Here is a 26,197-nt window from a genome sequence, read left to right as displayed (position 1 = left end):
TCATGTAAACCAATGAGTGAATATACTAATGTCCATATTACTCATCACGAGGGAGAGTCATCATCTCGTCGCTAACGCAGTCAGTGCACCTTGCGATAACCCTTTGATGGTTTTCCCATCTTGAGTCGTGCGATCTCTTGCTCAAGCTTCCGGATCGTAGCTTCGTGGCTCTCAGACTTCCCTCGTCCTGGTTGACGGTAAGAGGCTGCTCCACCGCGGTGTCTTCTTGAGGACGAAACTCGCGAGGCAAGGCTCTCCGCATCACTACTACTGCTGTCCTCGTAGCGCCGATGATTTTTAGTCTTCTTTGAAGCTTTAGAAGAGTACACTGGTTCTCTTCGAGGTTTATTGTGGAGCGAACTCGCTGAGTCGGAAGACGCATCACTCTCAGTGTCGTCTATGTGGTCCTCCTCGTCGACATCCTCCCGCTCCTCGAGGCCTTGTGTTTTTCGGTAAGCACTCTCAAGTTCGGCGGCCTTTTGGTATATCACTCGGTCACCATCTAGTGCTGAGCCATGCGTGATACGACGGAGAAAGGCTCGCCCTTCCAGTGTCGTGATACCATCCTTCCACTTTACCAGACAACGAGTTTGAGGATAAATAGCTCTCTTTGCGGGCTGGAGATAACTGAGCGGGTTCAATCCCTCTTCGTCGTCATCTTCTATCTTCCAACCCACGCCGATCAAGTCTTTCACATCTTCTCTTTTGTATTTCCAGTATTCCTCGGGAAACCCATTCTTAGTCCCCGTTACTTTAGCTGTTCCTCGAGCCTGTGAGGTCAGGACTCGCTTCACCTGAGTCTTGTCGTAGGGTTCATGCGAACCAGCGCGAATTCGATATATAGGTGCCTTCTGGCCTCCGTAGCGCACAAATATCTGTGACCCTGTTCCTTTGGGCCACCAGTATAAGACTTCCGCCGATTTCGATTGGCGCTGCTGTTTGACTGCCCTTGCCTCCAAGGCATCGAGTCCCGAAACACTGCTTTCTTCAGCGACAACATCCGATTTGATGCTCAGATGATCGCTGGCGAAATCGGCTTCCAGGTCTTTCCGGGGTCCGGGTTCGGGGCTCCAATCAGTTTTTCCGCCCACGCTTCACTGATGTTCCAACTCTGTGGAAGGTGGTATCTCTTGTTGAAAGTATTGAGGAGATCATGGGTCGTATTGAAAGCCTCCCAGAAGTCTTGCGGGGATTTTCTTGCGACGGCCCAGTTGGCCGCTTGTTGCCAAGTTTGACAGAGACCGTTATAGCCGGTTTCGGGGATGACGCCGGTGTCAACGTTATCCACCATGTGCTCTGCGTTGGCCGCCCGGATCTGCTGATTGAGCCTTTGGAAGAATTGCTCACATTCTGCAAACTGGGGTTTATTGGCCGTGAAGAACTGCTCAACCATCTTGTCGGACTGCGCTAAAGTTTCACTACGGATGATCTTCTTGACCCAACTGCTGATAGGCTCCAGCTCGCTCTCGACTGGGGCATCCTGCTCAGATGCATCATCAATATCAACGTCTGTTGCATCATCCGAGTGGTGGTCGCCTGCATTTGGAGCGAAGTCACCCGCCCGAGTCGGACTTCTGGCAAACCTCGTCTGCTGGGGAGTCGCTTTCACTTCCGTAATCGATGGTTCCGATCTTTGCTTCTCCACGTCGTGGGACCCTTCACGGTCTGAGACGGGTGTCTGAATGTCCCGTGCTTTCACTTCCGTAATCGATGGTTCCGATCTTTGCTTCTCCACGTCGTGGGACCCTTCACGATCTGAGACGGGTGTCTGAATATCCCGTGCTTGCCGTTGGGCCGCGTTCTGGGTCGCGTTCTGGGCCGCGTTCTGGGTCGCGTTCTGGGTCGCGTTCTGGGCCGCGTTCTGGGTCTCGTTCTGGGTCGTGTTCTGGGTCTCGTTCTGGGTCGTGTTCTGGGTCTCGTTCTGGGTCCCGTCCTGGGTCTCGTTCTGGGTCCCGTCCTGGGCCGCGTTGGCCTTTCCTTTCTTACGGCCCATGACAGAGTGCCTGACAGTGATTATATAAGTCTGCCTTTGGGTTTTTAAGAAAATAGCTCTACGTAATGAGGAGCGAAAATAAGGCTATTTATACGGTGTCCAGTAATTGATACATTCCGGATTTAACGTAATTTCCGAAACGAGCTCGCCCGAAGCAGGAGTGTCCGAAACAGGATTGTCCGAAACTGGCCAGCACAAGAAATCCTAGTCTCACATGATATTCGTCTCCGATGTCTGTAATATCCCCTTCAGCTGGCCGATAGTATAGTCGTTCTGTTTGCATTTCGCCTCGTAAAACTCAGCCAACGTTTGCCAATTTTGAACAATTTGTTCTTGTACGCTGATCGTTTCCTGGGCTTCTTTTAGTGTTTGATCTCTGCATTGAAGCTCTTCGTATGCGGCGCCCAAGGCCTTCTCGAGTGATTCCACTCTCTCCATCGCAGCTTGTAGTTTAATAGCCTGGTCTGTAATGATTCCAGGATCGAGCTCGACGGTTTGCGTTGCAGATTCTCTGACTGCGAAGAATGAATTCCCAACTTCTTTCAATAGACGCCTATATGCCCCAACCGAATGTTTGCTAAGATTCTTTCGGAACAAGGGTCGGAGAGAGGGATCGTTGATCTTCCAAGAGTAACCCTCCCCTGCGGCCTTCAATCGGACTTGGGATGGGTCTACTTTGATTTTCAAACGTTGCCCTAGTCTCTATTAATCGTTATTCGGATAAATCCACCGGAATGTCATACAGATGTGCTGTGAGAGACGCCTTCGACAGCTTTCACGTAATACAGCTCGCTTCTCATTTCCGGACTTATTATCCTGCCCACCCATCGTGGAATAGGCCCTCTTTGGGCCAAAGCTGTGGGAAACCCCGGTCAATTATATCCGAGACTGGTCAGGTCCTGTTTCGGTCAACGACCCACTTTAACCCCCTCCTTTCGAAAGACTGTAGGTCCGTCTTTGTTATAAGCTCCATCCCCATTTGATCTCTTTGGAGAATCCCCTGGAGCTATGGCCTATTCTAAGCGCAAGACAATCCTTCCTCATTCCTTGTGGGATCACAGTGATTCTTCGATTCATTCCTTTACAACATCAGAGAAAGATGATCGCCCTGTTGCCAGCCCAAAATCCGATCTCAACAAGGAACCTAAAGGTTCCGACGTTGTTGAATCTTCAAACAAGTCAAATGTACTCCCAGTGTCAAATGATAATATTCCTTGTAACAACAAATCTACAAGGTTTGGGATCCCGATCAAACCAAGCCCTCAGAAGACCGCACCTCGAAGCCCGTCTGTCAAGAGGCCTTACCACAGGTTCTACAAAATAGATCAGGCAGGCCCAGGAGTGGTCGCTATTATGGATACGGAGACCTTCCCAGTCTATTTGATTAAAGAACGCCATGGAGGTCCTAAGGATATAGCTTTACTGAGGAAGGCCAGCCATAAGAACTTGATCAATCTTGTGGACAGTTTTGAATCTCAAGGCATCATCCATATTGTATATGACTATCAGCATTTGGCGATATCGCTTGCTTGTGTGGCTGGGAGCGTCGACTTTAGCGAACCGGACATGGCCACGATTTGCAAAGAGATTCTTCGTGGGCTTTTGTATCTCCATACGGCTCTCAAGATTAGCCACGGGTCAATAAACTGCGGCAACGTGATTTTGACCCACTTGGGGGAAATAAAAATCGGTACGTAAGCTCATAATAGGAAGTATTTGAGGGACGATCTGAGCTAAGTTTCTCTAGCGAACATTGGTGACAGCTTGTTAGACACACACTCAAGCGGGGCTTTCAGAGAGACCTAAAGGCTGTTGGCTCTATACTTTTATACCTTGGGGATAGAACAAACCTGTTGTGCGAAACTGATTCTGAGTTAGTGACCCCGCCATTATCAGTATCAGCTCGCTCGTTCATGACAAAATCAGTGGAGAGCTCGGCGAAAAGTCTATTGAAGGTAAGTTTAAGCTTGGTCACGATTGCATGGTACTAAACATCGCAGCATGAATTCCTCCAGTTGGCAAATCCAGGAGGGGCCTGGAGCCTCAAAAGGCATTATTTTACCACCCTTCCTATGGGAATAAAGATCGGGGATCGGGTCAATCAAACTTAAGCTTCCCCAAAACATAACTATATCTCAATGTACTTTATCATCCAATGTAAGCAGTCGTGCAAAGGTAGAGGCACAGACCTCTATCCCGCTGGAGAGCGCCACTTATTCTTTTGTTCTCAGTACAGGATATCCAAAAATCCCATTGCTGCTTGATCCAAGGAAAGCTCCTGGTGTATATGATCTGCCTCCGCTGTTCCGGGACAAGGCTTCTTTTATCTTTTTCCCCATATCCCGACAGGCAATCTTCGCAGACAGTGTGGATCTTGATGACCCTTCTTCGTATGATGATAAGTGTCCACTTCTTGATAGATTTCGAGTTGGTGCTGGGAACATCGGACACAATACTTATGCTCGCGTCTCTTGAGTACATATCGTAGCAAGTGGTGCAAGACCAGAAAATAGTGCCTTTCATCTCGCTGCCGATGATCAGCTCCGGTTATTTAATTTTAGGGGAATTCACGTACTAGGATATAAGAATTGGTCCTCTTGAGGTGCTTCAGATATCAAGGTTTGAAGCTCTGGGCAAGCCGCATATATAACAGCTGTGTCACGTGCACTTCCTGCTACTTTGCAGGCATCCAGAAATGGCAGTCCATCCGAAACAGGACTGCCCCACTCGGGAGTAGGGCCATTTTATTTATGATATTCAGGTAGGAGATAACTTCGAGCCATAATGCTTTTCTACAATGTCCCGAGGATACAGGTTGGCGCACCTACCTTCAGAGCTGCTGGAAATGGTCTTTGGACATCTCCCTGTATTGCCCCTGAAGCAAGTCTCTTTGGCAAATCGAAGGCTTCGGGCCATAGCCTGTCGTCTACTTTATAGAGAAGTCAAAATCACGTTCTCAACAAAAGGATTGGAGAATTTGCGCCAGCTTTCAGGCTCTCCAATGGCCCCACATGTGAGAGTACTCAACTATGAGGCCACGGAACTAGTTGATCCTTGTAGGTCGTTTCTGGTCAGTGCTTTCTTATCTAACGTTTTACAGATGTCCGCTACCTAGACTACTTCGAAGCTTATATCTATACGCCCGAAGAGTACAGAAGAGACCGGAATGAGTTCAACTGGGACTCCGCGGCAATAGAGGTGTCTTATAAGGCGGCGCAAAGACACTTTAGCGCGATTGCGAGGGATCAAAATGAGATACTGACTAGAAGGCATGACGTCGCGATTTTTGAGGGGTGCGTGAAGCAATTTTTGCACCTGGACACTTTCAAGTTGTCTTTTCACGAGACGCAGCATGAAAAGTATTTCTGGTTCGCGAATCGTGTCTTCATAGACTGGAAAGACTCATTTTCGCTTCATCTTGAGACAATGATGAAAGCCTTACGCAGCGCCCAAGTCCAAGGGTTCTCTATCCAGACTATCGAAGTTTATGGGTTCTATGCAGGCCTGGGAAAGAACCATACGGATCTACTTGCTCTGGCTAGCGAATGCCTTATGGGGATATCGAAGATCAAGCTCGTGGATAGTTTCAGCCTTTTGCATTTCTTGGCAGGTATTCACCTAGAGTCTTTGCAGCAGATAGATCTGGTCAACTGTGGGCTCATTGTGTCGGACCTGGACAAGTTTATTCAGAGGCAGAAGGTCAGCCTGAAGACAGTCCGACTTGAAAGAGTTCTTGTGTATGGGGGAGCAGGACCATTGAGTCCTCATCTCAGGTTGCTGGAGTCTGCCTTATCCCAGTTGTCCTACAGCCATCGCGGACTCCTCTCGTCACGTGAAATAACAATGGAAATCTTGACATAGATACAGTTTTTTAAATGCAATTTAGTACTTATTTGCACCTCAGGTTCAACATTTATTCAGCATATCCCAAGCCTTCGGTTTCTCCCCAACCACCACCAGACCACATAAGCCACGAATCTTTCTCCTAAGAGAATGCAGTAGTGCTGTAAGCTGTCAACGGAAAACCTAATCGGAGTTGGGGGCGGCAACAACGGTGTTTCAATTCGGAATACTAAGCTAGAGAGGGAAGAGGAGAAGATGAGGAAGGACAAGCTACGGCGACCGATCTAATACCCAACTCCCACCATCTCTCCATCCACTTTCGTATGTGTTCGGACGACAGTAGTTCAGACAGTGCTGCCATCAAGGGCGGTGGGAGAGGCAGAATCGGCCAACGGCTGACACAAGCTGGATAATCATCGGATTATCCCGGAATTTCCAACCTTTGTTGCCATGTCATTCTGATCGGCCTCTTCGGCAATAGTCCCTCTAGCTGGTCTATCGGGCAAATTGAAGGCGCCGTGACGAATGCGTGACAAATCAGTATCCTGTTCAAAGCTTTGTACCGAATTCATACGGTAGGCTTCTCTATAGGCCTTCTTGAGATTTGAGATCTTTTGGAACCTATAGATCCAGAGTAGAACCAAAGCTGCCAATATTGAGAGAAGGGATGCTAGCACAGTGAGGAGTGCCATGATTGACCACTCCCCGTGGTGGGCGGTATATATATTTATCATTGTTGTTGGTAAACCCAGCCAGTGCGTTTAACAATGTCGGCCTGCTCCGAGTTGGAATGAGCTCACTGTATTTTGCTGGGAGTAGGACTTGACATAACTCACATGAATAGCCTATTAACAAGCCAAATATAATTGTTTTGATGCTTCCAATAAAGACCTCCAATTCCACATGTTCCAATGAAAAAGAACAGACATCCCAATACGATGAGTGGAGGATTTTGTATTTGGTTTAAGATTGCCTTTCCAGTCTGGCTTTGCCCTAGTTTGTGACTAATACCGTCTGAATTCTGGAGAGATGTGAATGTCCCTGGAAGAATGAGATAACCTGCCAGTAATACCCAATGTGCTATACTAGCGAGGATGTTATATTCCCAAAGCACTTGATCAGCTTCGACAACCTTTTGTATATAAGTGACCGGCGGCGAGGATGACATGGCTACATTTCCATGCTTGGCTCGTCAACTCCCTTTATCTCAGGTCGAAGGCCTGAAACAGGCTAATGTGGGTCCGGAATCCGAAACTGGACAGGCGTTTTATGCGAGACGTCTAGGTCTAAAGATAATAGAGGTTCTGAGAAAAGACCGAAAAGCCTTGCGAGAGAGATTGGTAGAGTATTCAAATCGTACAATACGTAGGCGGTGCCATGCGATTCAAGGTACACTTTTCAGCTTTGTATCCCCCTGCCTTCGCTGCTCTAATGTTGCAAAACTTTGGCAGCAACACTATGGCCTTAGATATGCCCGTATAGATCCTCCAAAGCCCCATGGTTGGAATTCTTGCTCAAAAAGCCTTACCCCAAGATGGGTCCTTGTTCTGACCAAGTCACGCATGGTGCGACGTACCTGAGCCCGAGCAGAGACTGGAAATTGTTTAGTGGCCGCATCACTTCTTTCTAGAGAGGCTTTCCATACCAGTCACGATCAGTTTTCCGATCTGTCTGTTCATTTCGAGTTGAAGCTGCTCTTCCCAATCGACCAAGCCACTGTGTACCGTAATCAACCCATTGGCTCCAATACGTTGTGTAGACCCAGCAGAGCTTAGTTGATCATATACTGTGACGTATAGCATCTGAATGGATCGTAAGATGGAAAAGTTCACCAGTTCACCAAGCACGTACTCCACTCACGTATCCATTATCTTGTTTAACCAGGTCCTGGAGCCAGTCTCTCGCACTCTCCCAGTCCCCACGGTTATCCAACTGCCAAATGAGGGATACTCTTTGCGTTCGAATCAAACCTTGGTGATGTCCTTCCAGAATCTCTTTGATATAGGGTATTTGTGCTGCAATGCCAATCCCCGTTGCAACCATCAACACATGACCGAAATCACCAATGGTCCCATGAAGCCCATTTAGGGACGAAGGTCCAAATGGGCCATCTATCCAAGCCCCGTATTCTCTCAGAGGCTCAATGCGTTCTATCACTCTTCTAGTGAATCCGGATCGCGGCCGGAACAGAACAGATATTGACATTGACCGATCTTCGCCCATTTCCCACCAACATATGGTGAACGGATGGCTCTGGAAAAGATATAATATGCCGATCTGTGGAATTGCTAGATTGACGCGTTCTCCTGCTCGCACATGCCAAGGGCGTGGCAAGACCAGAGTCATTCGCGCGACATTACCTGTGTATGTCTCAAGCGTCAGCCGGATCGGGTGTCTACCCATCACGATGTTGCGGTACAATATTCTGAGAAGCTGAAGAATACTAGAAACGCTGAAAGTGGACACGAAGACCAAGGGGAAAATCCACAGTCTATGTGGGCCTGATTTGACATGTTGCCAAACAGCGTAGATAATTAGGATCGAGCTTCCAGTGTGAGTGAGGAGAAAGACCTCATAAACTCGCTTCTTTACCAGTGGAAGGATGATGAGTGATAATAGTGTGCAGGAAGCCTAGTTGAGCGTTAGAAATGATTCAGGAAAGATAAATCTTTCAAACAGACCAGCAAACCGTAGAAGTCGGAATGGTCGGACCATGATATTTTTCGTGTACACCCCATGATAACCACATGCACGACAGCCTCTATAAAGGCTACATATCCGAATATCCGATGAACGGAGCGATAGGCATGCAGTGAGATGCCTAGGAGCCGAGCTCCAAACTCGTAGCTACCGGCAATGAACATAGGTGCCAGGTTGACCAGAGACAAATGAGCGGCTCTCGAGCTTGCCTTAGCTAGCGTGTTGACGCTTATAACATTACATATACCCGTACCCAGGAAGTAAGCAGTCCCAAGCACAACGTGAGACCGAGATACGCTGTGAACACCGAGGAAATGATTATTGAACCGAGCATATATAATCTGGCTCAAGATATAGGGTCGGATTCGATTAGAGAAGAATGAGCAGGACGATAGAAAGTGTATGATGACTATGATAAAGTGATACATCAAATAAACTGATGCGATGAAAAGAATGATTGCAGTGTATACACCTTCAGGAGATGTGACGGCACTTGGTAGGGTGAAAGCCATTATGTGATATAATTCACGGAGCGACGTATCATCACGGGGCACTTTCCCTGTCCACTTAAATAGAGGACGCGGTGGGGTGCATCACGTTCAACTCACCCTCAGGGGTGAGATCCTTGAGAAAGCCGAGACAGGAATTCAGCACGGCGGGTAAAATAACGAGAAAGTTGTTTGAGGTCACGCAGAGTGCCATCGTCTTTTCGTATCATGGTTTCGGGCGTTTCACGCTGGAGATTGGGATAATGCGAGTCCTAGAACCTGGTCAGTCCTGAGACTTTGGCGTTGTGTCCATCACTGACCAGTTCAGTATCAGGAACAGGCCATATGCCCTTTTTCTCAGAGTTATAGCAGAATTGATACCACGGTGAAGCGACTAGCATGTAGACTTTAACATCAGGTAAACTTGCAAGCTCGTTGGCTTTCCTTAAGAGAGTCCTGGTTCTTTTTCTGACTTTGGTTCGGTCTTCGGACATAGCTGGAGAATGCTGAGGTCTGCAAAAGCGGCGATTGAACTATATAGCCAGAGATACTAAAATAACGGTATTAAATACAGGCGGTAATATACTGTACTATTTGCGCTCAGGCCGCCGGGCTCTCTTCGGGGTCTCGGCGTTGGGAGCCACAATTGCGCACTTTCTCTTTGTTTGCATTCGGGAGACGTCACACATTTTACAGGAAGCCCAGCCTGGTTTTCCGTGATCGTCCCGGCCGAAACGTGAATGGAAGCCCTGCTTGTCCACAAATGAAGCCACAGTGGCAGGGAATCCGCTGGCTCGCCATCGCTTCTTGGACCCGGTTTCAAGGAAAATGTTGATCTCATGGTCCTCATGTCGAGCAAGGATTCTGATTTCTTGGCTGTAGCCCCCGCATGATGGGCAAATCCCGGATTGTCCCTGGAAGTTCTCCAGCAGTCCATAATCAGACATCCACCTCGTGCCGTCAGGGTAAAGATGCTCCAGGGCTTCAATGATGGACTGTGCGGGTCCCTTGCAACGAATCATACCGCAACACCAAAAAGGGGCCGTGGTGTCTTCCGGTAGGCCACAAATAATGAAGTAAAATCGAGATACGAGTAGCATGGTAGCGGCCTCCCGGGCCATCCTAGCGCTGCCGGGTTGGGCAATAACCAGGCCGCGGTATTCTTCTATTCTAGCAACCGCGTCAATCCCATTTGGTGTATCACCTAGGGGGACGTTCAGTCTGATGGTGTCAAAGGCCCCCTGCCTCGAGAGGCGGCTCTTGTACTTCCTCCAGTCCTGCTCAGTGTCCATAGTTGACATCCACGCGTCGAACCCTCGGCGTAAAAAGCTGTCCCGAAAAACGTTTCGAAAATGGGGCGTCTGGTTCACGGATAGCTCCGTTATCCCGGTGCCTAGGGATAACATCCGAACTGACCCGCCAGCGTTTGGCCAGATCTGGTGGGAAACTTCCAGGGCAATAGCGCCAGCGAAGTTATGTTTCAGCCCACCGTCCTGAAAAGAGCCAATTCCTTGCAGATCTGCGGGGGTAAAAAAGCTATAGTGGGTTAGTCAGTCTATCACGCGGACCAATACAAGGAAAGGGTCGCATACAAGGGGGGCCGCGGCCGTGGCCCTGGCCCTAGTGAAATTTTTCAGCCAATCATTATATGGGGCCAGTGCAGGGGTAGTCTTACGCTTTCCAAACCGTGGGGTCCCGTGCGGTGTCACTAGGCCGGATGATTCGATGACCTTGACTTGGTGAGCACAATCATCCCTATGGCTTATGCATATCGCTTACCGGCTTCGTTCCTACTCGTCGGATTAAAGTTAGCGAAGACAAATGTGCTCGTGTCTCGGGAGATTCCTGTCGCAACCACGCCGGCCTTGGTGCTGGAGTATGACTGCTCCCTTGGATCATCTCGACTAGGGCCAAACATCCGTCTATACTCTCCAAAAGTCTCCTTTAGGACATCATCGAATACACGAGCATCGTAGCAGCTATCACGGAGTAGCCAACTCAGCCATCGAGCTGATTCGCTGACCAATGACCGGCCCGTTATGAATGGGCGAATCAAGTTCAGAGCGGCAGAATTCCGCCGCTGGCTAAAGATACGATGGGCTAGGCTTTCAAAAGTACGAGAGCATTCCGGCACAGTCCAGGACATGATAAAGAGGCCTTGGATTATCAGACCACCTGCGACCAATCAGATAAGCGCCGCAAAATTGAGATCGACGAAGAACTTACCTGAACTAGTACCTATCCCAAGATCGATCACATCCTGGATCGTGCATGGGTTCAAGTGCTCCTGTACAAGCAAAAGGAACTCCAAGGGGATAACCCCACGGACCCCTCCACCGTCTATAGCCAATATTGATGGGCTCATTGTTGGGCCCATAATATCTACGATAAGTGGTCGTTGGTAACAACAATAGAGGCAGCTGCCGATCGTAAATCGATAATCGTACCCAGCTGTGGGCGTGCCGAAAACCTGCACACAGCGATCACATAGAGCGTGGCCACAAGAGAGCACATGTTGTGCCACTCCCAGTAGACAGACCAAGCAGATCCTATTGCTATGGATGTGACGTAGGATCTGTTTTTGGGAGTTCAATTGCTCTGCTCGTAATGTGATTGACGAGGTGCCGCCTTCGAATCGGTCAAAAAGGCTCATGAATTTATCCTCGATTTCAATTTCTAACCCTGGTGAGCAATGCATGTTACATGCATCTTTTATTGACGCTTCGTATAAGGACCGGAAAACATGGCGCGGTTCGAATCCTGCTCTCATGAGTCTAACCAGATAATTTCGGTGGGGCCAGCGGGGTACTCACCAACGGTTCCAGGAACATAGTGATCCATGAAAAGTGCGGATGCCATTGAGGGGGCAAGATCATGTGGCGTTAACCCCGCATATTTCCCAACGTCGACATAGTGGACCATGTGCTCCGTAATGTTGGCACTCACTGGACGCGATATTCTTGTCGCTTGAACTAGAAGTAATGGAAGATAAAACATGTCCGAGCGCAAGTTGGAACGTCGATTCTAAGTGGGGCCCATTAAGGAGAGACCCCTTGGACTGACGCACACCTCTCACTATGGCTATCTCTGTAGTAATTGTGCTTTTAAGTCGACCTTGTAGCCAGAGGTCATTAGATCGGAAGCACATGGTAGTTATACTAGAGAACGAATCTCCAAGGCGAACACACTGAGCGCGACAGAGTCTTTCATCGACTTGAGATCTCCACGATGTGGTCTCTGTTGCCGGGCTTTGTAAAATCAGGATGACCCGTGGCTGAATTATAGAAGGAAGCGTATTCCGAATGTCGGCACACTCTATCAGAAATTGTATGGCAGCATCAACCTCTGATCGTTCTCCCAAGCACAGACAGATCACATCGGTGAACAGGAATATAAGCAGGGACCACAGGACTAGATGAATCTTGCTTGGTGGATCACAGGACCAGGAGGTGATCTGGCCCTGGCCAGGCTTGAATATCAGTGGATTAATACACTGGAGAAGACCAAAATCATCACCTTCCGCAAAGAGCATGGGATTCTGCGAGGTAGTTGTGGAAATGTCGGCTCGCAGCTTGATAGCAACTTTTGAGCTGTGCCGCTTGATATTGTTCATAGGAAACATGCTTTGCATAACGGTCTGTTTAAACCTACCCCCCTAAAAACACACAGATAGACGGATATTGTTTTTGTGGTGTAGGAAGCTGGGAGATAAGTTCTCTCAATCGACCATAGTCTCGGACTGCAGCCCTAGAATCCTCTTGCAAGCCGACGTCTAGCCAAGCTATATTCTCTGCAGGCATTTCTCTAAGTGATTATCAGATTTGACTTGGGCTTCAGGATGGTAGCTCAGTCCATGTCTTCTGGCTAAATACTTGAGATTCATTGAAGTCATTTAAGTCCATTCTCGGCAGATCACCTTTAGCTCACCCACGTCTCAGATGACTCGGGAGGTCTAGAATCCACTTGTCTGGGCATAGCTCATCGTCCGGCGCCCGGGCCGGGGGGTATCAAGTCACCCAACCACAATGCATACGAATTTTACCAACAGTTCCAGGCTGCCCGATGCAGACTGTGCATTTAATGAGCCAACTTCCCCCCACTCCTCTGGTCCAAGTAATTATTCTACACTATACCAAGATGCCCGATTCGTTCACAACCCCTGATTTTCCACTTTATTCTGACTTCTCTTCATCGATAAATATCGACGATATCCTCGACTCTGCTCTGTTTACCACCGAGAGCCAATCACAGGGTCTCCAAAACGAACCTCAAAGCACACGAGGAACATGTCCGGATGACTTGGCGTGAGTGGTCGCTCCTATCACATGGAATATTCCCTGACAAGTTGAGATAGTGATCTCTTTCCCCGGGATTCCCCTGCCTTGACGCAAGGCTGCTCTTCAATAGAGCAAGGGCAGGCATTTGACATGATGGGATCAATGGAGCATTTCAACTTCACGGCCAAACGTGTCCTTGAGAACTCTGACGATCTTTCGAAAAGGCTTCTCATGATATCTGCTCAAGTGGAAGATTTGCAGACGCGTGTTGCACAAACGGCTGCGTCTGTGGATTCCCTCAACAAGATCTTTAGAGAGGTTTTGAAGCGAGAGTATGAGGCTATGTCTAAGTTAGGCGAAATCTCTAGCAGGCTGCCAGTGGTCTTTGAAAATACGTCATCTTCTTAGATACATTGAATCCAAACTATCTTGAGCTACCATCTAGAATCGACCTCCTAGTTCATCGCCAAATTCATGTTCCCAGACCTTCAAATACCGGCGCTCTGACTCGTGTAGTCGCGCCGTAGCCCGAGACAAAGTATCTTCCATGTTTTGGAAAATGTCGAACATGCGTTGCTGGAACTCCAGGAGAACCTGCTTTGTCTCCTTATGCCACTGAAGCTCTGCTCGAAGATAGCTTACTTCATACACAAGTTCCTCAATGTGGGCTTTTGGGTCATTTGGTATGCTCTTTGCCTGCTTGATTCTTGATGGCATCATTTCAAGGGTTGAAGTGGTACCACCGGAGCAAAGGATACGATGGTCCATTGGTGTTATTTCTTTCTCCTCCGGGATAGGATCAAGATGCGGATGCGAAATAGACATGCTGTCTGATTGGCGAAGGACAAGAGGGTATTGTAGCACCATGGATTTTGGAGTTTTTCTTTCTATTAAGCAGGATGAAGATGTGGGCACCGAGCCGTTTGATAAATTGATAGATTCAGGTTCTACCCTAATCAGGGTGAGAGGGGCGCAAGGCTAGGACAGTCAAGATACAGCTACGTTCTGAGGCCGAAACAGGTGTATTCTAATGGTTGTAATTTTGCCTCCCTAACCCCCCCCCCCACCCCCCCCCCACTACCGACTTTGATACAGCACCTCCGTTTTCCGTTACAGGACATCTTAGTCCGTCGTATCCATATAATCTATCATATATCGCAGGCTTTTGGACCAAAAAGCCATACTGCGGAAGCAAATATGCCTCAAAGCGAGAACCAGGTATTTCGAACATTCAAACTTGGCAGCAAGTATCTAACGTTATTCTAGCGCAAGTACGACCCAGGCCAATGTCGGGATCTGATTGTCATTATCGAGAAGCTCCTTCGACAGGCAGAGGAGTCCAAGTCCTATCAGGCTCGCCTCGAATCCCGAATTGCTGAAGACTCCGCGGCATACCACGGGTTGCGGATGCATTGTATACAAATCGAAAGAGTCATATCTCAGCTCAATAATTCGAGATCTCAGCATGAAGCTTCAGTGAAATGGGCAAATGACGCATGCTACGTCATGGTTCATGACCTTGCACTAGAAAGGCGCAAAGTTCGAGATTTAGAGACTCGACTATCTGGGCTTAAACCCACTTTCGACTGCCTATTTTCCCATTTGAGCAATGGGGACAATGCCCGTCAAATTCAGGAACTCCAGGCGGAGAATGCACAGCAGAAAGACCTGATAATCTGCCTTCAGGAGACTTTGAAGCTCAAGGAGCAGAGTTTGCGGGAATTGAGAGTCCATTTCGAAGAAGCATCTAGCGGCTTATTCCATTATGATCAGACGACCCTGGCGAGGAACAGGCCATCCACGCCTTCGTCAATCGACATAGTGACAGATGGTCCAACAATCAAGACAGAAGATCAGACGCTATCTTAATAAGGTTCACTATCTGCCCTGTTGTCTGCCCAGTTTCATTATGTACGCCCTTTGATAGCAATTCTTTGTCTTCTCTACAGAGTATGGTAATTGGCTTGACGGCCCGGAACATGTGCCCGGCTTCTCCACAAAATAACCAACAGTGCGTAGTCTTTGTGTTTCATTGGTAGGACATCCCGTGTTGACGGGGTCTGTGCACGGATTTACAGGGGTCTGCGCCGCTCGGGGCTACGCAGTACATAACTAACAAAGAAGTTATATATCACCGGTCCTAGTTAACTAAAGAAATCGCTGATCAATCACGAGAAGAGGGGCTGGAAGCCCCACTAGGCCTATCATCATCAACCCTGCTAGTACTGAAACCCCTGCGCGATAAACGGCTTCTACGAATGACGTCATCGAGATTGCGTTGTTTTGGGTAGATGCCGTGCGAGTGGCGGATTGCGTTCTAGTAGGTGACCTTCCCGGCGTGGGATCTGTAGTCAGACTCGTTGGTATAGAGCTGGGGACCGAGACAGTCTCTGTCATAGAAGTAACGATTGGTATTGTCATCCAATTAAGGTCTCTACCCACAAGGGGCCCCTGCGTTGAGATGATCTCCCTCGCATGGCATGATGCATATGTCGTCCCCTGGATATCACAGGATACCTCCGCGCTACTGCAAAGATTCTTAGTCAATGTCCAAATTCTTCTGCTCAAGAAACTCACTTATGCAGCTTGTTTGTCTGGATTAAGTGTATCCAACTTGGGGCAATGATGGCTGTTAATCCATTTGTAGGGATTCCACAGTGCTTCGATTTACCGCCGTCGTTTGTAGGACAATCGATACGTAGGGACGAAGTATTGTTTCCCTAGTAGTTATATCGTCAACTTCAACTAACAAAGATGCCCGGTTGAATATCACTTGGTGACGAACTTGACTAAGCAAGACTCCCTCCATCTGGCGGTCTTGGAACCCTGGCAGAAGCACAGTGGCCATTCTAGCCAGTGTAACACTAGTCGATACTAGCATCAGGGGCAGCAGCTTCATGTTTGAAGTCGCACTCAGCACACTATAGTTCCTGGTTCTTGTTGCAAGATCCAGTGATAATATACCGTTCGGAATGACACGTTTCGGTTCTTCTTCCCTTTTCGGAAGGGTGTCCTGTTTCAGCAAGATCTGTTTGAGGACTATCTGTGTAAACATAAAGTACCAATAACCGTCAATTTTATGAAGGAATCTCAATTCAACCAAACTCACCTTCAATTAACTTATAGTATATGTGCACTCATCTGTTTTTCCGACCCAAAACCTCCAAGAATGAAGGCAATCATCAGCTGCTCCTGTGTTTCTTGTTTAGAAAGTGAATTTCGGAAGACAACCGTCAAAATACGCTCATACGATCCCGGTTCAAAGTTCTCTGCAACCCTTTCATTGCTACTCCCTTCGAAGCGAAGGATCAATATCCACACGCTATGCAACCTTTGTAAGGATGAACTGGGGTGTATCTCCAAGGAAGATCAGATCTGTGTGATCTTCAAAAAGAGGGAACACTTTTACTTTGAACGCCGTTTCTGCGTTTCGTGGGCCCGGGAGCAGTGGCATCTCTGGCTGTCTTGTGACGAATGCCACATGTTGAATGAATCAGCGAAGAGCGGTAAAGTGTATATACATTTGTTTGGGGGCGAATCTATTAGCTGAATGTACTGGATCATTTATCGCCATGCCTTATTTTGTAGATTCATGCCAGCCCGTAGATTCATGCCAGCCCGTAGATTCATGCCAGCCCGTAGATTCATGCCAGCCCGTAGATTCATGCCAGCCCGTAGATTCATGCGCAGGTTCATGCCAGCCCGTAGATTCATGCCAGCCGGCAGGTTCATGCCAGCCCGTAGATTCATGCCAGCCCGTAGATTCATGCTAGCCCGTAGATTCATGCCAGCCGGCAGGTTCATGCCAGCCGGCACATTGATGCCAGCCGGCAGGTTGATGCCAGCCGGCAGGTTGATGCCAGCGGGTAGACTGGTAGTGGGGCTCACACTTGATTGGCCCCTCACAGGATCCGAAACTGGACTGTGAGCTGAACTGTAAATATAGCACGTCAAGTTCACCTTCCTTGCGCTCACCGTCGAATCCAATACTTCCTCTGACCAATACAATGGATTCGAACACTCTTGGGCAGCAAAGAAATGAGTTAGCGCGGCAGCGATTACAAAGTTTCCGAGGATCCGCAGTCATACCGTTTCGCAACCTGTCTCTCGGAGATGAACATCGTAACAAGACAAATATATCTCGCCTTACCAAGATTTTTGAACTGGAAGGCTGTGCAAACCTGGATCCTGAAAATCGTATCGCTGCAGTCATACCCTCCGATGTTCTAAATGAGGTACTACAGAAGCAAAATATTTCCAATTCCTCTCTTATGGATCCAGGGCAGTTTCCATGTTTGGACCTTGGTGACAAAACAATCGACATTATCTATGGACGGCATCGATTGATCGCAGGCTTTGAGTTTGGACTGCACAAGTGGCTAGTCGATCTATACTTGGACAGTATGCCCGTGAATAGAGAGCCCCTTGTTTAAAATTAGCTAACTTCCTCAGCTCTTTCCCATGATTCGCGAATTGGATTGAAAGAAGGATTTCCTAATAGTCTGGAGTATACCGACGGGGAGATCTACCGCAATATACGTTTGAACCAGCTTCAGAATAATAAACTGCAAGAGCAAAAATGGTGGTCAAGGCTTCGTTCTGATGGCCGTCGAACAAACTTCCGTCGTCTTCAGAAACACAAAGACTTCTTGAGGGGGTTTGATTTGCTTTTACCATTCGTTGGATTTTGGCGGCCTCTGAGGTCCTCTCATATTGAGCGAATGCTAGCATTTCGATATCCTCAGGTATGTGAACAACTCTTTCGGTGAATGATGCTCATGATTGTAGATGATATATCAGTACGTCTGGTCTATCCACGTAAGATGGAGTGCTGTGTTCTCGTCTGATAACCAGTATCTTCTCGATGCCGATTCAATTGGTTTACTGGAAGGGCTTTGCCCTCATATATCCCTCAAAGACCGCGAACATATCTTAGAGCTTATAAACTCTAAGACAGTATTTCCAATGGTTCTATGTGAGCGGGAAACCCTGGCCCAATGCCTCGTCGATTTCCCTGGAAGATTGATATCAATTCACACCCTGGTCCAGGATACCTTGTTCATGAATGGACCTGTCAAGGGCCTACATCAAATTTGTGACATAGAAACCAAGGGAGATTTCCTTACTACGATGAGACGTTCCTGGACCTCTTTTGGAGATCAGACTATCGAGATTCAGATATCTGAGCATCAATCAGTGAAAAGGGAAAAGTCGAGGACTCCAGTTGAGGTTTCGATCCTGCAGCTTTGGCTCTTCGCACTCCGACATTTTGTTGACAACATACCCAAACCAGACCGAACAGACAAAAGATCATTCTCTGTATGGACCAAGGCACTGAATCTCTGGAATCTTTCCAAGCTTGCGAAGAGTGCTGGGTTTCAATCATCTAAGATCACCGAACTTGCAAATCAAAAAAGAAAATTCATTAAGGAGATTCCCAGAGACCTATTCCACACACTTTACGATGATCAAACAGAGAAGATGAGAGGCACAAAGCTACCAGAGGATTTCGTGCCCCAGGTGTTGGAATATTATCTCAAGAAACGGGCCCCGCGAGATACTGAAGCGCAGAGTGCAAGCTTTACGACGGATGACCCCAGCCAGAACGCCGAGAGGAGATACAACACCCCATCTTCTGATCAGTATTCTACACTACGTAGACACTTGTTCCTGTGGTCGATATTCAAGGAAGATGTGTCTTTGAAAGATTACCCAACCCCATTGGGTGTTACACGCGATATCTTAATCTGTTTTTTTGGTGATATTCAAAAACTGGTAGATGATCTACCAGACACTTCTCGACAACAAAACGTGGAAACTTCTTTAGTCAACATTGATGGGCATGATACCGAGTGCATTTCTCCCACTCGGCAAGATAGTGCCGACATACAGGCAGACGCTCTTGAACAGGTGAATAAGAGCCCAGATAATCAACAAATTGCTGGCGACGTTTCAATGCTCGATCCTGATCCAGGAAACATATCTCAAGCTCATATCTTAGAGCACCCGGAGTCTGGCGCACCAGCTTCAGAGAAGCATCTGATTCCACTTGCAGTTGGATTCGAGGGTCCTGACCACAGTGGCCAATTGAATAAGCGAAACGGAATTGCGCATAGAAAAAAAGGCAGAAACCATTCTGAAGGACTGGTTTGAATCTGAGAACACTCAATTGGTGGTGTTCTTTCTTCTCGAGTCCCGAGAATACTACAAATTCCTAAAGGAGGACGTGAATGTGATTCGATCTGAAATACGGTTTCTATCCCAGGAGCATCGGTTTCTATCGATTCATGAAGACTACGGGCTTCAAAGTCCGGATTTTGATAAAACTTTGGATGAAGCTTTACGGCAACAACTCATTCTAGTGGAAAGAAAGGACAAGGCTGGTAACCCAAATATCCCAGAGGATACGATGTCTGTTGATCAGTTAAGAGAATACATGAAAGTATGGGATGTGAAAAGCGGAAAAAGGAAGGCCGGCGATGATCACAAAAAACCAAATAAGCGAGTATTATTGTGAATCAAACTTCTGTATTTCATACCGCAATATTTTCCTCTAACATACTGTAATCAAGACTTAGCCCGAATATCTCCTTACTCTACCTACAACCTCCCCAGTCTCCCCTATGGCTAATAGGAAGGATGGGGAACAGAGTGGGGAGGAGAAGAGAGATGAAGGGAGAAGGATGGGGCCTAGTATCTCCACCCCCCCTGTCCTGTTTCGGAGCCTACTGTCCTGTTTCGAATTCTCTTTATAGTAGTTCCACTGTCGTAGAAGGGAATCGACCTAGTTACTGAAACCGGCGCCGTAATTTGCCTAGGGAATAAGCTCTCATTACAAATACCGAGGAAGCTCCCTCCTTATTTCTTTTTCCATTGGACTTCATTCTTCTTACTCCTGTTTAACCTCTCACTATGAACCTTTTACTCTCCGCAGCTGTGATCGGACTTTTTGTCCGTACCTCCCTAGGGGGAACACTTCAGGTTATCGATAATACAGCAGGGGAGTGTCAGATATATTCCGACGATAATCACGGTTGTACTGGCTTTTCTGCACCGTTTGCAAAGTTGCACGGAAACGACTGCTCGAGTTAGGAATATCCCACTTCCAAATATCTGAAGAAACAAGCTAAATAGAGTTCAATCAAAGAGATGATCGAAGATGGCGATAGAACCCACAGAAACTCCACTACTAAGGATGTTGCGGCATGTGGTCAGGATCACAATGGCAAGAACGTTGCCTGGATCGAAGTCAGCCAATCTGGGAAAGTCACGTTCTTCAACAGAAATGGAAACAAAGCCGAATGTGTGCTGGACAATGGCCTTAAGAAAGGGAGTTTCTGTAGCGCGTCTGATATGAAGGCTACTAAAAGTGTGACACCGTCTTTGAGCACACTCAAAGCATCGACTTCTTCGTTGTTATCCATCCCGGCGACCACATCGGCCACTAGATCTGCTTCGGCAACCTGTCCCTGCGTTTAGCCTTCTGGATATTGAACCAACCACGCTATTATCTGCTGCTTGTTGTTGTTTTAAGACATTTTTTGCTTGCCTATTCCTGTTATTGTATTTATATGTTTCAAGATGTTTGATATTCTTGCCTTTAAATAGAATGAAAGCTTTGATTATCTATTCTACAGCGACAGATCTAATACTCAACTCTGACTACCCCTTTATCCCGACTGAGCTGCATGGGCAACCGCACCAAAGGTCGAGGCTGGATCTAGGCCAGGGAGATGAAGTAGGCATCAAGTCGAAGAAAGAAAAAAGAAAAAGAGAAAACGATTATTTTATCGATATCGACATATGATCTCCGTTATTCTTTTTCGACTCGACTAAGTTATCAACATTTACGGAGTATTTGCTGACAAATTGCTTACCTTTTACTGAGTATTTACTCAGTTCCTGCGATTATTATAGTACAGTCATGTGAATGTGATAAGGATCTTGTGACGTATGATTGCGGGGTTATTGGCTGCCTAATTACTAGCTGACTCCCACTCCCTACTTTCTCATCAGTTCCTCAGCAATATCTCAGCAACGGGCTTTCCTCCAATATGATCCAAAACGGTGTTGGAGAGCGGCCATCCGAGATACCTATTGGTCTCAGAGACATATGCGAAAAAATCCACCAAGTTGCTGAGGATGTGAGGACCTTAGGTCGGTTTGGTAACAAGAGAAGCTTCACCCTCGTTTCAAACGCGGCTCGTATTATGACTTCCGAACAAAGCGAGCGACCATTCCGAGTCTATCAAGACTTCCTCTACGAGATACGCCGTGGTCGTAATGGCAGAAGCATGGCCACTTTGTGCGCTGCAAGCATCGGGAAGACCAAAGCCATCACATTAAACCAAAAGGACAGGACTACGCTTGTAAGATATATAGCCAATAACGGCAGTGTACTTACTTCTGAGCCCCTCGCGTTGCTTGCTGCTCAGTACAATATCCCGACAGCTGAGACCCAGTTCCGTGACAAGTTTCAAATTGGCCGTCCCATAGGTCTGGCCCTACTACCCGCGTAGGCTCTGAATACTGCTAATAATACCAGGCAACGACGAATTGCAGAATGGAGCCACTTGTCTGCAACGTTCAAATCCGGGGCAAGAGGTTGTATCACAAGAAATGACTGAAGATTCTACCTTAAGTGGTAAGCCACATCCAGAATATGGAGGTATGCGTGATATACCTGTTTCGATACTGTTTTTGGCAGAGCTATTATATTGAGAGAAAAGACCAGATCATGCCAAACCTCGAGGTCCTATCACTATACCTGTCAAACCTGCCGCAATCGAGGTGCTTCAGGAGACCATTCAGAAAGGACATGGGGACCAACTGCAGATTGTACTCCCTGATCCCTTCTTTCAGCAACCATACATGCTTATACCACTAGAGATTGCTAGCCAGATCATGCGAAAATATACAGTATAACTTAATAAACCAAGATCATCCAACGGGTGTGTCTGATCGCTTTATAACTTTTACACGAGAGCCTTTCATACTCCAGCAATAGAACCCAACCTCAAGGAACACCATTGTGACTGCGGTTTCCGCACCAGCCTCCGGATAGCTCTTTATGCACTCATTGCCGTTCAATATACTGACAACGCCCCCACCACCATTGATTATAACCGCGGCTGTGTGTTCGAAAGGGCCAAATACTAAGAATGGATCTGGTGCTATCCAATCTTTTTCTGAGCCAGCACCTTCTAGCTCTGCACTGTGGTATTTTGTCTGAGAATGTGTTGGTTTTCGTCCTTGAAGTGGTAGTTCCAATACGTACCTTGTCCTTAAACAACTCTACGAGCTGCTCATTGTTTTCGGCACAATGTTGAACATTTAAGGTATACAACGTAGCCATTGACTGAATCGCCTGGCACGCAAACCAATGCCACTCCAAGTTCGTACAGAAACAGCTGACGCGCCGATTTTAAGCGTTTGAAAGAGTCGAGTTGAACAGCGCAGGAGAGAATCCCGTTGGAGGTGAAGAACCCCGGCCGGCTAAACCAAATGTACTCGTGTATCGATGGTGCTGGGCCAGGACATTCGTCGGGCAAGAGTAAGGGGTACGAAGAAAACCTCGAATCTCGACAGTGGTTCGTAATATTTGGAAGAGTGAAAACTTACTGCCGCAAAGAGGGGCATCGGAATCTCATGTGATCACTTGACCTGACTAATCATGGTATTTTGGGCATCAAATTGTACCCAACCTTTTAAGTAGTTCAACTGGAATGTATGGTAGTCTGGATTTGATAATTAATTGATTCGAGAAAGGGGAATAACACAATCAGCTTTCCTACTTTGCGCTAGGCAAAGACCGATCAGCGTAGTCAATAGCGTGTCGTGATGCCGCAGAAATTCGGCATCGGAATAAGCATTGATCCGAATAGTCGGGATTATTCAGGTCCTCTTGCGGGTAGCAAGGGCCAGTGCCAATTTAAGCTTACCTCCACACCTCCACACCTTCTTCAAGCATGCTTCTCCAGATACAGGCCTATTTCGCTTCTCTGATATCTGTCCTGCGCAATTCCATTCAGTGTGGGCCACATTGGTTTATAGGGAAGGTGGTGGGTTAGCAACCACGAGGCTCAAGGGAATACCGCTTGCTAACCGCTTCAGGGTTTGAGGAATCTCCGACCACGACATTATCAAGCACCTCCCCATGAATCCTATGCGGTAACGACGCTATACGAAAATTTCCCATTCGATCCCTACGTCGATCTTGCCGTTGTTGGCATTGGTATGACTGGCATCGTGTTCAAGATCGATGATTATCGGGTTGTGAAGAAAGCAAAGGTCTATGCCCTTGAGAATCTCACCGAACCCGAGCGGCTTAATGCGCAGTATATGAATGAAATAAACACGTCCACTTTACTCCATGAAACGCAGGTCTACAAACGGCTAGGCTATAATAAGGGGATCGTGTCTTGTACTTGCATCTCTCCATATGGAATTGAGCTGGAATTTTCAAAACAAGGCGATCTACAGAGCTACATTGAGTGCCGCACAGAACCTCCACGTTCTGTCAAGGTGGAATGGATACTGTCCCTCATAAGGACTTTGTCCTATGTGCACTCACGGAAAGTGTTCTTGGACGAAATTGCTCTACGCAATATCCTGGTCTTTCAGGATCAACTCAAATTTGTAGACTTCGGTCAGTCCATTTTACTACCATTGACGGCTGATATGAACACCATCCGCGAAAACGATTTGACTGCGAGGATTGAAATCCTCCACCTTGGTTGGATTATCTACTCCATTGCTGTTTGGAAGGCCCATCATTATTATTTTTTTTCCCCAGAACACTCTGGCTGGCCTAAACCTGATGTACTTCCTAAGACAGACAATCTCTTCTGTGGCCATGTCATTGAGAAGTGCTTGAGTGGTGATTATGCTGGTGCGGATGCTTTGGAAAAAGATGCACGTTCGGTTTTGGGTGGTCTAGGTTCTTAACTATAATGGCTTCCGGTCTTATGTTACTACAAGCACTTGGCATGATGAGAAACAAGATGGGGTGTCTCTTTTTTCTAGTGTAAATGTACGTCAAAGCTGATCTTATAACACATTCTTCCTGTACTTCAAACCGTTCTTTAACCTAGAAATAAGGCGCTTGCCTCGAACCTACAACCATCAAATCTTTGATTTAGCACTCGGTCTTGAGGCGAATATCAGGGACGATCGTTCCGATTGTTTGCCCCCATCAAGCAGAAGAAGGCCCACCTGATGGAGATCCAGGTCAACGGTGGAACGGCAAGAACATCTACGACTTCGTGGACCCGCACATCGAGACCAAGCTTGCTGCTCTGGAGGCCGAAGAGGAGCTTTGGGTCTAGTGGATAGAATGGCTGGTTCTTGATCTTTTGTGCAGCCAATGTTGATGTTTAAAGTGGAAAAGGGTCAGCCGGTCAGATTCCTAGGTCAAATATCGGCTACTTCGGTTGTCATGATGTAATATAAATCCGCACCTAATAAGATAGTTACGGAAAATGCTGAAACCCCATATCTTTAGCCATTATCGTGGGTATCGCTTATTTTGTACCCACCACCAACCTTGACTTAGGTCCTGGCCTCAGCGTTTCCTGACGCTACACCCCATGTTGAGCCGTCTCTTCTAGACCCATCACTGTCATGTTCCTCAAGCGTAGGGGTTTTGAACCGACAATTAGGACAGATATCGCGACGGTTCGTACTCGATGTTTTTGTTGTATCTCGGATGGGTTCGCAAAACGTCGGCGGGGTACGATTCAGAGCGTCTGAGCACATGTGGCGAGTGGATTTTGGGGGAAGATTCACCCTGTGTTTACACCTTGAAAAGTATATCGGGGCGGGTGCTCCCACCAGCACATTTCGAGTAGACTTGTTGAGGTATACCGGGGTTTCTCGCTCCCTAGAGCCTTATCAGTGGTAGATTCAGCAGTGAATGGAACATACCTACAATATGGACGCACAATTCTTCAGGTATGAGCAATGAGCATCAAGAATTCATAACAAGGAAAATACTTATTATCTTTCATGGTCACAAGACTTATTTCAGATTCTCAAGAGTTACTGATTATTTATTGAGAAAGTTGAGCGGCATATGCAGGCCAAGAAACCAGCTCATACCAGAAGATATGATTGGTGATTGTGTCTGCAAAGTGGACTATAAGTTGCGCCCACTTACGTGCCAATAGCTGCTCTTGAATTTGATTGGCGCTCAATGACCAATCGCGGTTCATCAGCCACAAGGAGACGACCGTCGCACGGATCGTTTCACCTGCACGAGGTATCACATCAATTTTGAGCCAATTATAGACAGTTATTTTGCCAGAATCCCTATCTAAAAGAGCCTGCTATCAATGCTCCATCACATCCTGCTACGTTTACTCCGCTCGACCCTCATGAAAAGCCTCACGTTCCAGAGGTTGGGACAGGGTTCCCCGCTTTCAAGCGCTCATGCCTGGATCCGGAAGCCTAGGTATAAATTGGGCTGACAGCTCAATCAAAAATATTTCAATTACTCATATTTGTTTATGAGAAAGATCATTATAAAATCGTGAGTAGCCTCAGTAAGAGACATTTGTCCCTTTACCGTTGCAAGCTGACAAGACAATCTCAGAACTCGTCTCAATCAGAATGCCATCCGAAATAGTGTCCTGCAAACATTGTGGAACGAAAGTCTCCACCACTCAACCAGAATGTCCGAATTGTTTTAAGCCGCCGCATTAAGTGAGTTCCTCTATTGTTTTCAGGGAATAGCACGATGCAAAGTATTGATTTTCTGCAGAACCTTACGATTTTTCTCGGATGCTCCAGTCTAATACGGGATAGGAAAACTCCAATGATGGAATCGGTCTTGTGTCTGCTCTGTTTTCTACGTGTCTTCAGTAGAAAATAATGTTCGCATTGCACTTCACTCCTTA

General features: G+C 47.2%; 12 protein-coding genes across 12 annotated transcripts; 6 read left to right on the top strand and 6 right to left on the bottom strand.

The window, feature by feature from the left end:
- Positions 1 to 80: 80 nt before the first annotated feature.
- Positions 81 to 1,993, bottom strand: N7468_000753 (uncharacterized protein; the record flags this gene model as incomplete). Its single annotated transcript, XM_058470050.1, has 2 exons — positions 81 to 1,045; positions 1,099 to 1,993. 2 exons carry the CDS (start codon positions 1,991 to 1,993, stop codon positions 81 to 83), a joined length of 1,860 nt encoding a protein of 619 aa, XP_058336081.1.
- A 210-nt stretch (positions 1,994 to 2,203) lies between these two features.
- On the bottom strand, positions 2,204 to 2,821 carry N7468_000752 (uncharacterized protein; the record flags this gene model as incomplete). Its single annotated transcript, XM_058470049.1, has 2 exons — positions 2,204 to 2,688; positions 2,773 to 2,821. The coding sequence occupies 2 exons, from the start codon at positions 2,819 to 2,821 to the stop codon at positions 2,204 to 2,206; spliced, it is 534 nt and encodes a 177-aa protein (XP_058336080.1).
- Positions 2,822 to 4,994: 2,173 nt separating this feature from the next.
- On the top strand, positions 4,995 to 5,854 carry N7468_000751 (uncharacterized protein; the record flags this gene model as incomplete). The annotated part of the gene is made up of 2 exons (XM_058470048.1): positions 4,995 to 5,049; positions 5,094 to 5,854. The coding sequence occupies 2 exons, from the start codon at positions 4,995 to 4,997 to the stop codon at positions 5,852 to 5,854; spliced, it is 816 nt and encodes a 271-aa protein (XP_058336079.1).
- A 712-nt stretch (positions 5,855 to 6,566) lies between these two features.
- Positions 6,567 to 7,004, bottom strand: N7468_000750 (uncharacterized protein; the record flags this gene model as incomplete). The annotated part of the gene is made up of 2 exons (XM_058470047.1): positions 6,567 to 6,611; positions 6,690 to 7,004. The coding sequence occupies 2 exons, from the start codon at positions 7,002 to 7,004 to the stop codon at positions 6,567 to 6,569; spliced, it is 360 nt and encodes a 119-aa protein (XP_058336078.1).
- A 1,474-nt stretch (positions 7,005 to 8,478) lies between these two features.
- On the bottom strand, positions 8,479 to 9,048 carry N7468_000749 (uncharacterized protein; the record flags this gene model as incomplete). Its single annotated transcript, XM_058470046.1, has 1 exon — positions 8,479 to 9,048. One exon carries the CDS (start codon positions 9,046 to 9,048, stop codon positions 8,479 to 8,481), a length of 570 nt encoding a protein of 189 aa, XP_058336077.1.
- A 566-nt stretch (positions 9,049 to 9,614) lies between these two features.
- Positions 9,615 to 11,946, bottom strand: N7468_000748 (patatin-like phospholipase family protein; the record flags this gene model as incomplete). The annotated part of the gene is made up of 7 exons (XM_058470045.1): positions 9,615 to 10,560; positions 10,617 to 10,644; positions 10,700 to 10,759; positions 10,804 to 11,199; positions 11,251 to 11,406; positions 11,472 to 11,579; positions 11,838 to 11,946. 7 exons carry the CDS (start codon positions 11,944 to 11,946, stop codon positions 9,615 to 9,617), a joined length of 1,803 nt encoding a protein of 600 aa, XP_058336076.1.
- Positions 11,947 to 13,161: 1,215 nt separating this feature from the next.
- N7468_000747 (uncharacterized protein) lies at positions 13,162 to 13,709 on the top strand (the record flags this gene model as incomplete). The annotated part of the gene is made up of 2 exons (XM_058470044.1): positions 13,162 to 13,328; positions 13,379 to 13,709. The coding sequence occupies 2 exons, from the start codon at positions 13,162 to 13,164 to the stop codon at positions 13,707 to 13,709; spliced, it is 498 nt and encodes a 165-aa protein (XP_058336075.1).
- Positions 13,710 to 13,742: 33 nt separating this feature from the next.
- N7468_000746 (uncharacterized protein) lies at positions 13,743 to 14,126 on the bottom strand (the record flags this gene model as incomplete). The annotated part of the gene is made up of 1 exon (XM_058470043.1): positions 13,743 to 14,126. One exon carries the CDS (start codon positions 14,124 to 14,126, stop codon positions 13,743 to 13,745), a length of 384 nt encoding a protein of 127 aa, XP_058336074.1.
- Positions 14,127 to 14,498: 372 nt separating this feature from the next.
- N7468_000745 (uncharacterized protein) lies at positions 14,499 to 15,170 on the top strand (the record flags this gene model as incomplete). Its single annotated transcript, XM_058470042.1, has 2 exons — positions 14,499 to 14,519; positions 14,568 to 15,170. 2 exons carry the CDS (start codon positions 14,499 to 14,501, stop codon positions 15,168 to 15,170), a joined length of 624 nt encoding a protein of 207 aa, XP_058336073.1.
- A 2,138-nt stretch (positions 15,171 to 17,308) lies between these two features.
- N7468_000744 (uncharacterized protein) lies at positions 17,309 to 19,818 on the top strand (the record flags this gene model as incomplete). Its single annotated transcript, XM_058470041.1, has 4 exons — positions 17,309 to 17,702; positions 17,754 to 18,046; positions 18,090 to 19,368; positions 19,418 to 19,818. The coding sequence occupies 4 exons, from the start codon at positions 17,309 to 17,311 to the stop codon at positions 19,816 to 19,818; spliced, it is 2,367 nt and encodes a 788-aa protein (XP_058336072.1).
- A 1,537-nt stretch (positions 19,819 to 21,355) lies between these two features.
- N7468_000743 (uncharacterized protein) lies at positions 21,356 to 21,820 on the top strand (the record flags this gene model as incomplete). Its single annotated transcript, XM_058470040.1, has 1 exon — positions 21,356 to 21,820. The coding sequence occupies one exon, from the start codon at positions 21,356 to 21,358 to the stop codon at positions 21,818 to 21,820; it is 465 nt and encodes a 154-aa protein (XP_058336071.1).
- A 1,449-nt stretch (positions 21,821 to 23,269) lies between these two features.
- On the top strand, positions 23,270 to 24,248 carry N7468_000742 (kinase-like domain-containing protein; the record flags this gene model as incomplete). Its single annotated transcript, XM_058470039.1, has 2 exons — positions 23,270 to 23,362; positions 23,415 to 24,248. 2 exons carry the CDS (start codon positions 23,270 to 23,272, stop codon positions 24,246 to 24,248), a joined length of 927 nt encoding a protein of 308 aa, XP_058336070.1.
- Between the last annotated feature and the right edge of the window lie 1,949 nt (positions 24,249 to 26,197).

The sequence above is a fragment of the Penicillium chermesinum genome (assembly GCF_028974085.1).
Source record: "Penicillium chermesinum strain IBT 19713 chromosome Unknown utg000001l:1.0-1975020.0:1.0-1976611.0, whole genome shotgun sequence".
Classification (NCBI taxonomy): Eukaryota; Fungi; Ascomycota; class Eurotiomycetes; order Eurotiales; family Aspergillaceae; genus Penicillium; species Penicillium chermesinum.
The sequence above is the reverse complement of the archived record's forward strand: the minus strand, read 5'-3'. Positions and strand labels throughout refer to the sequence as shown.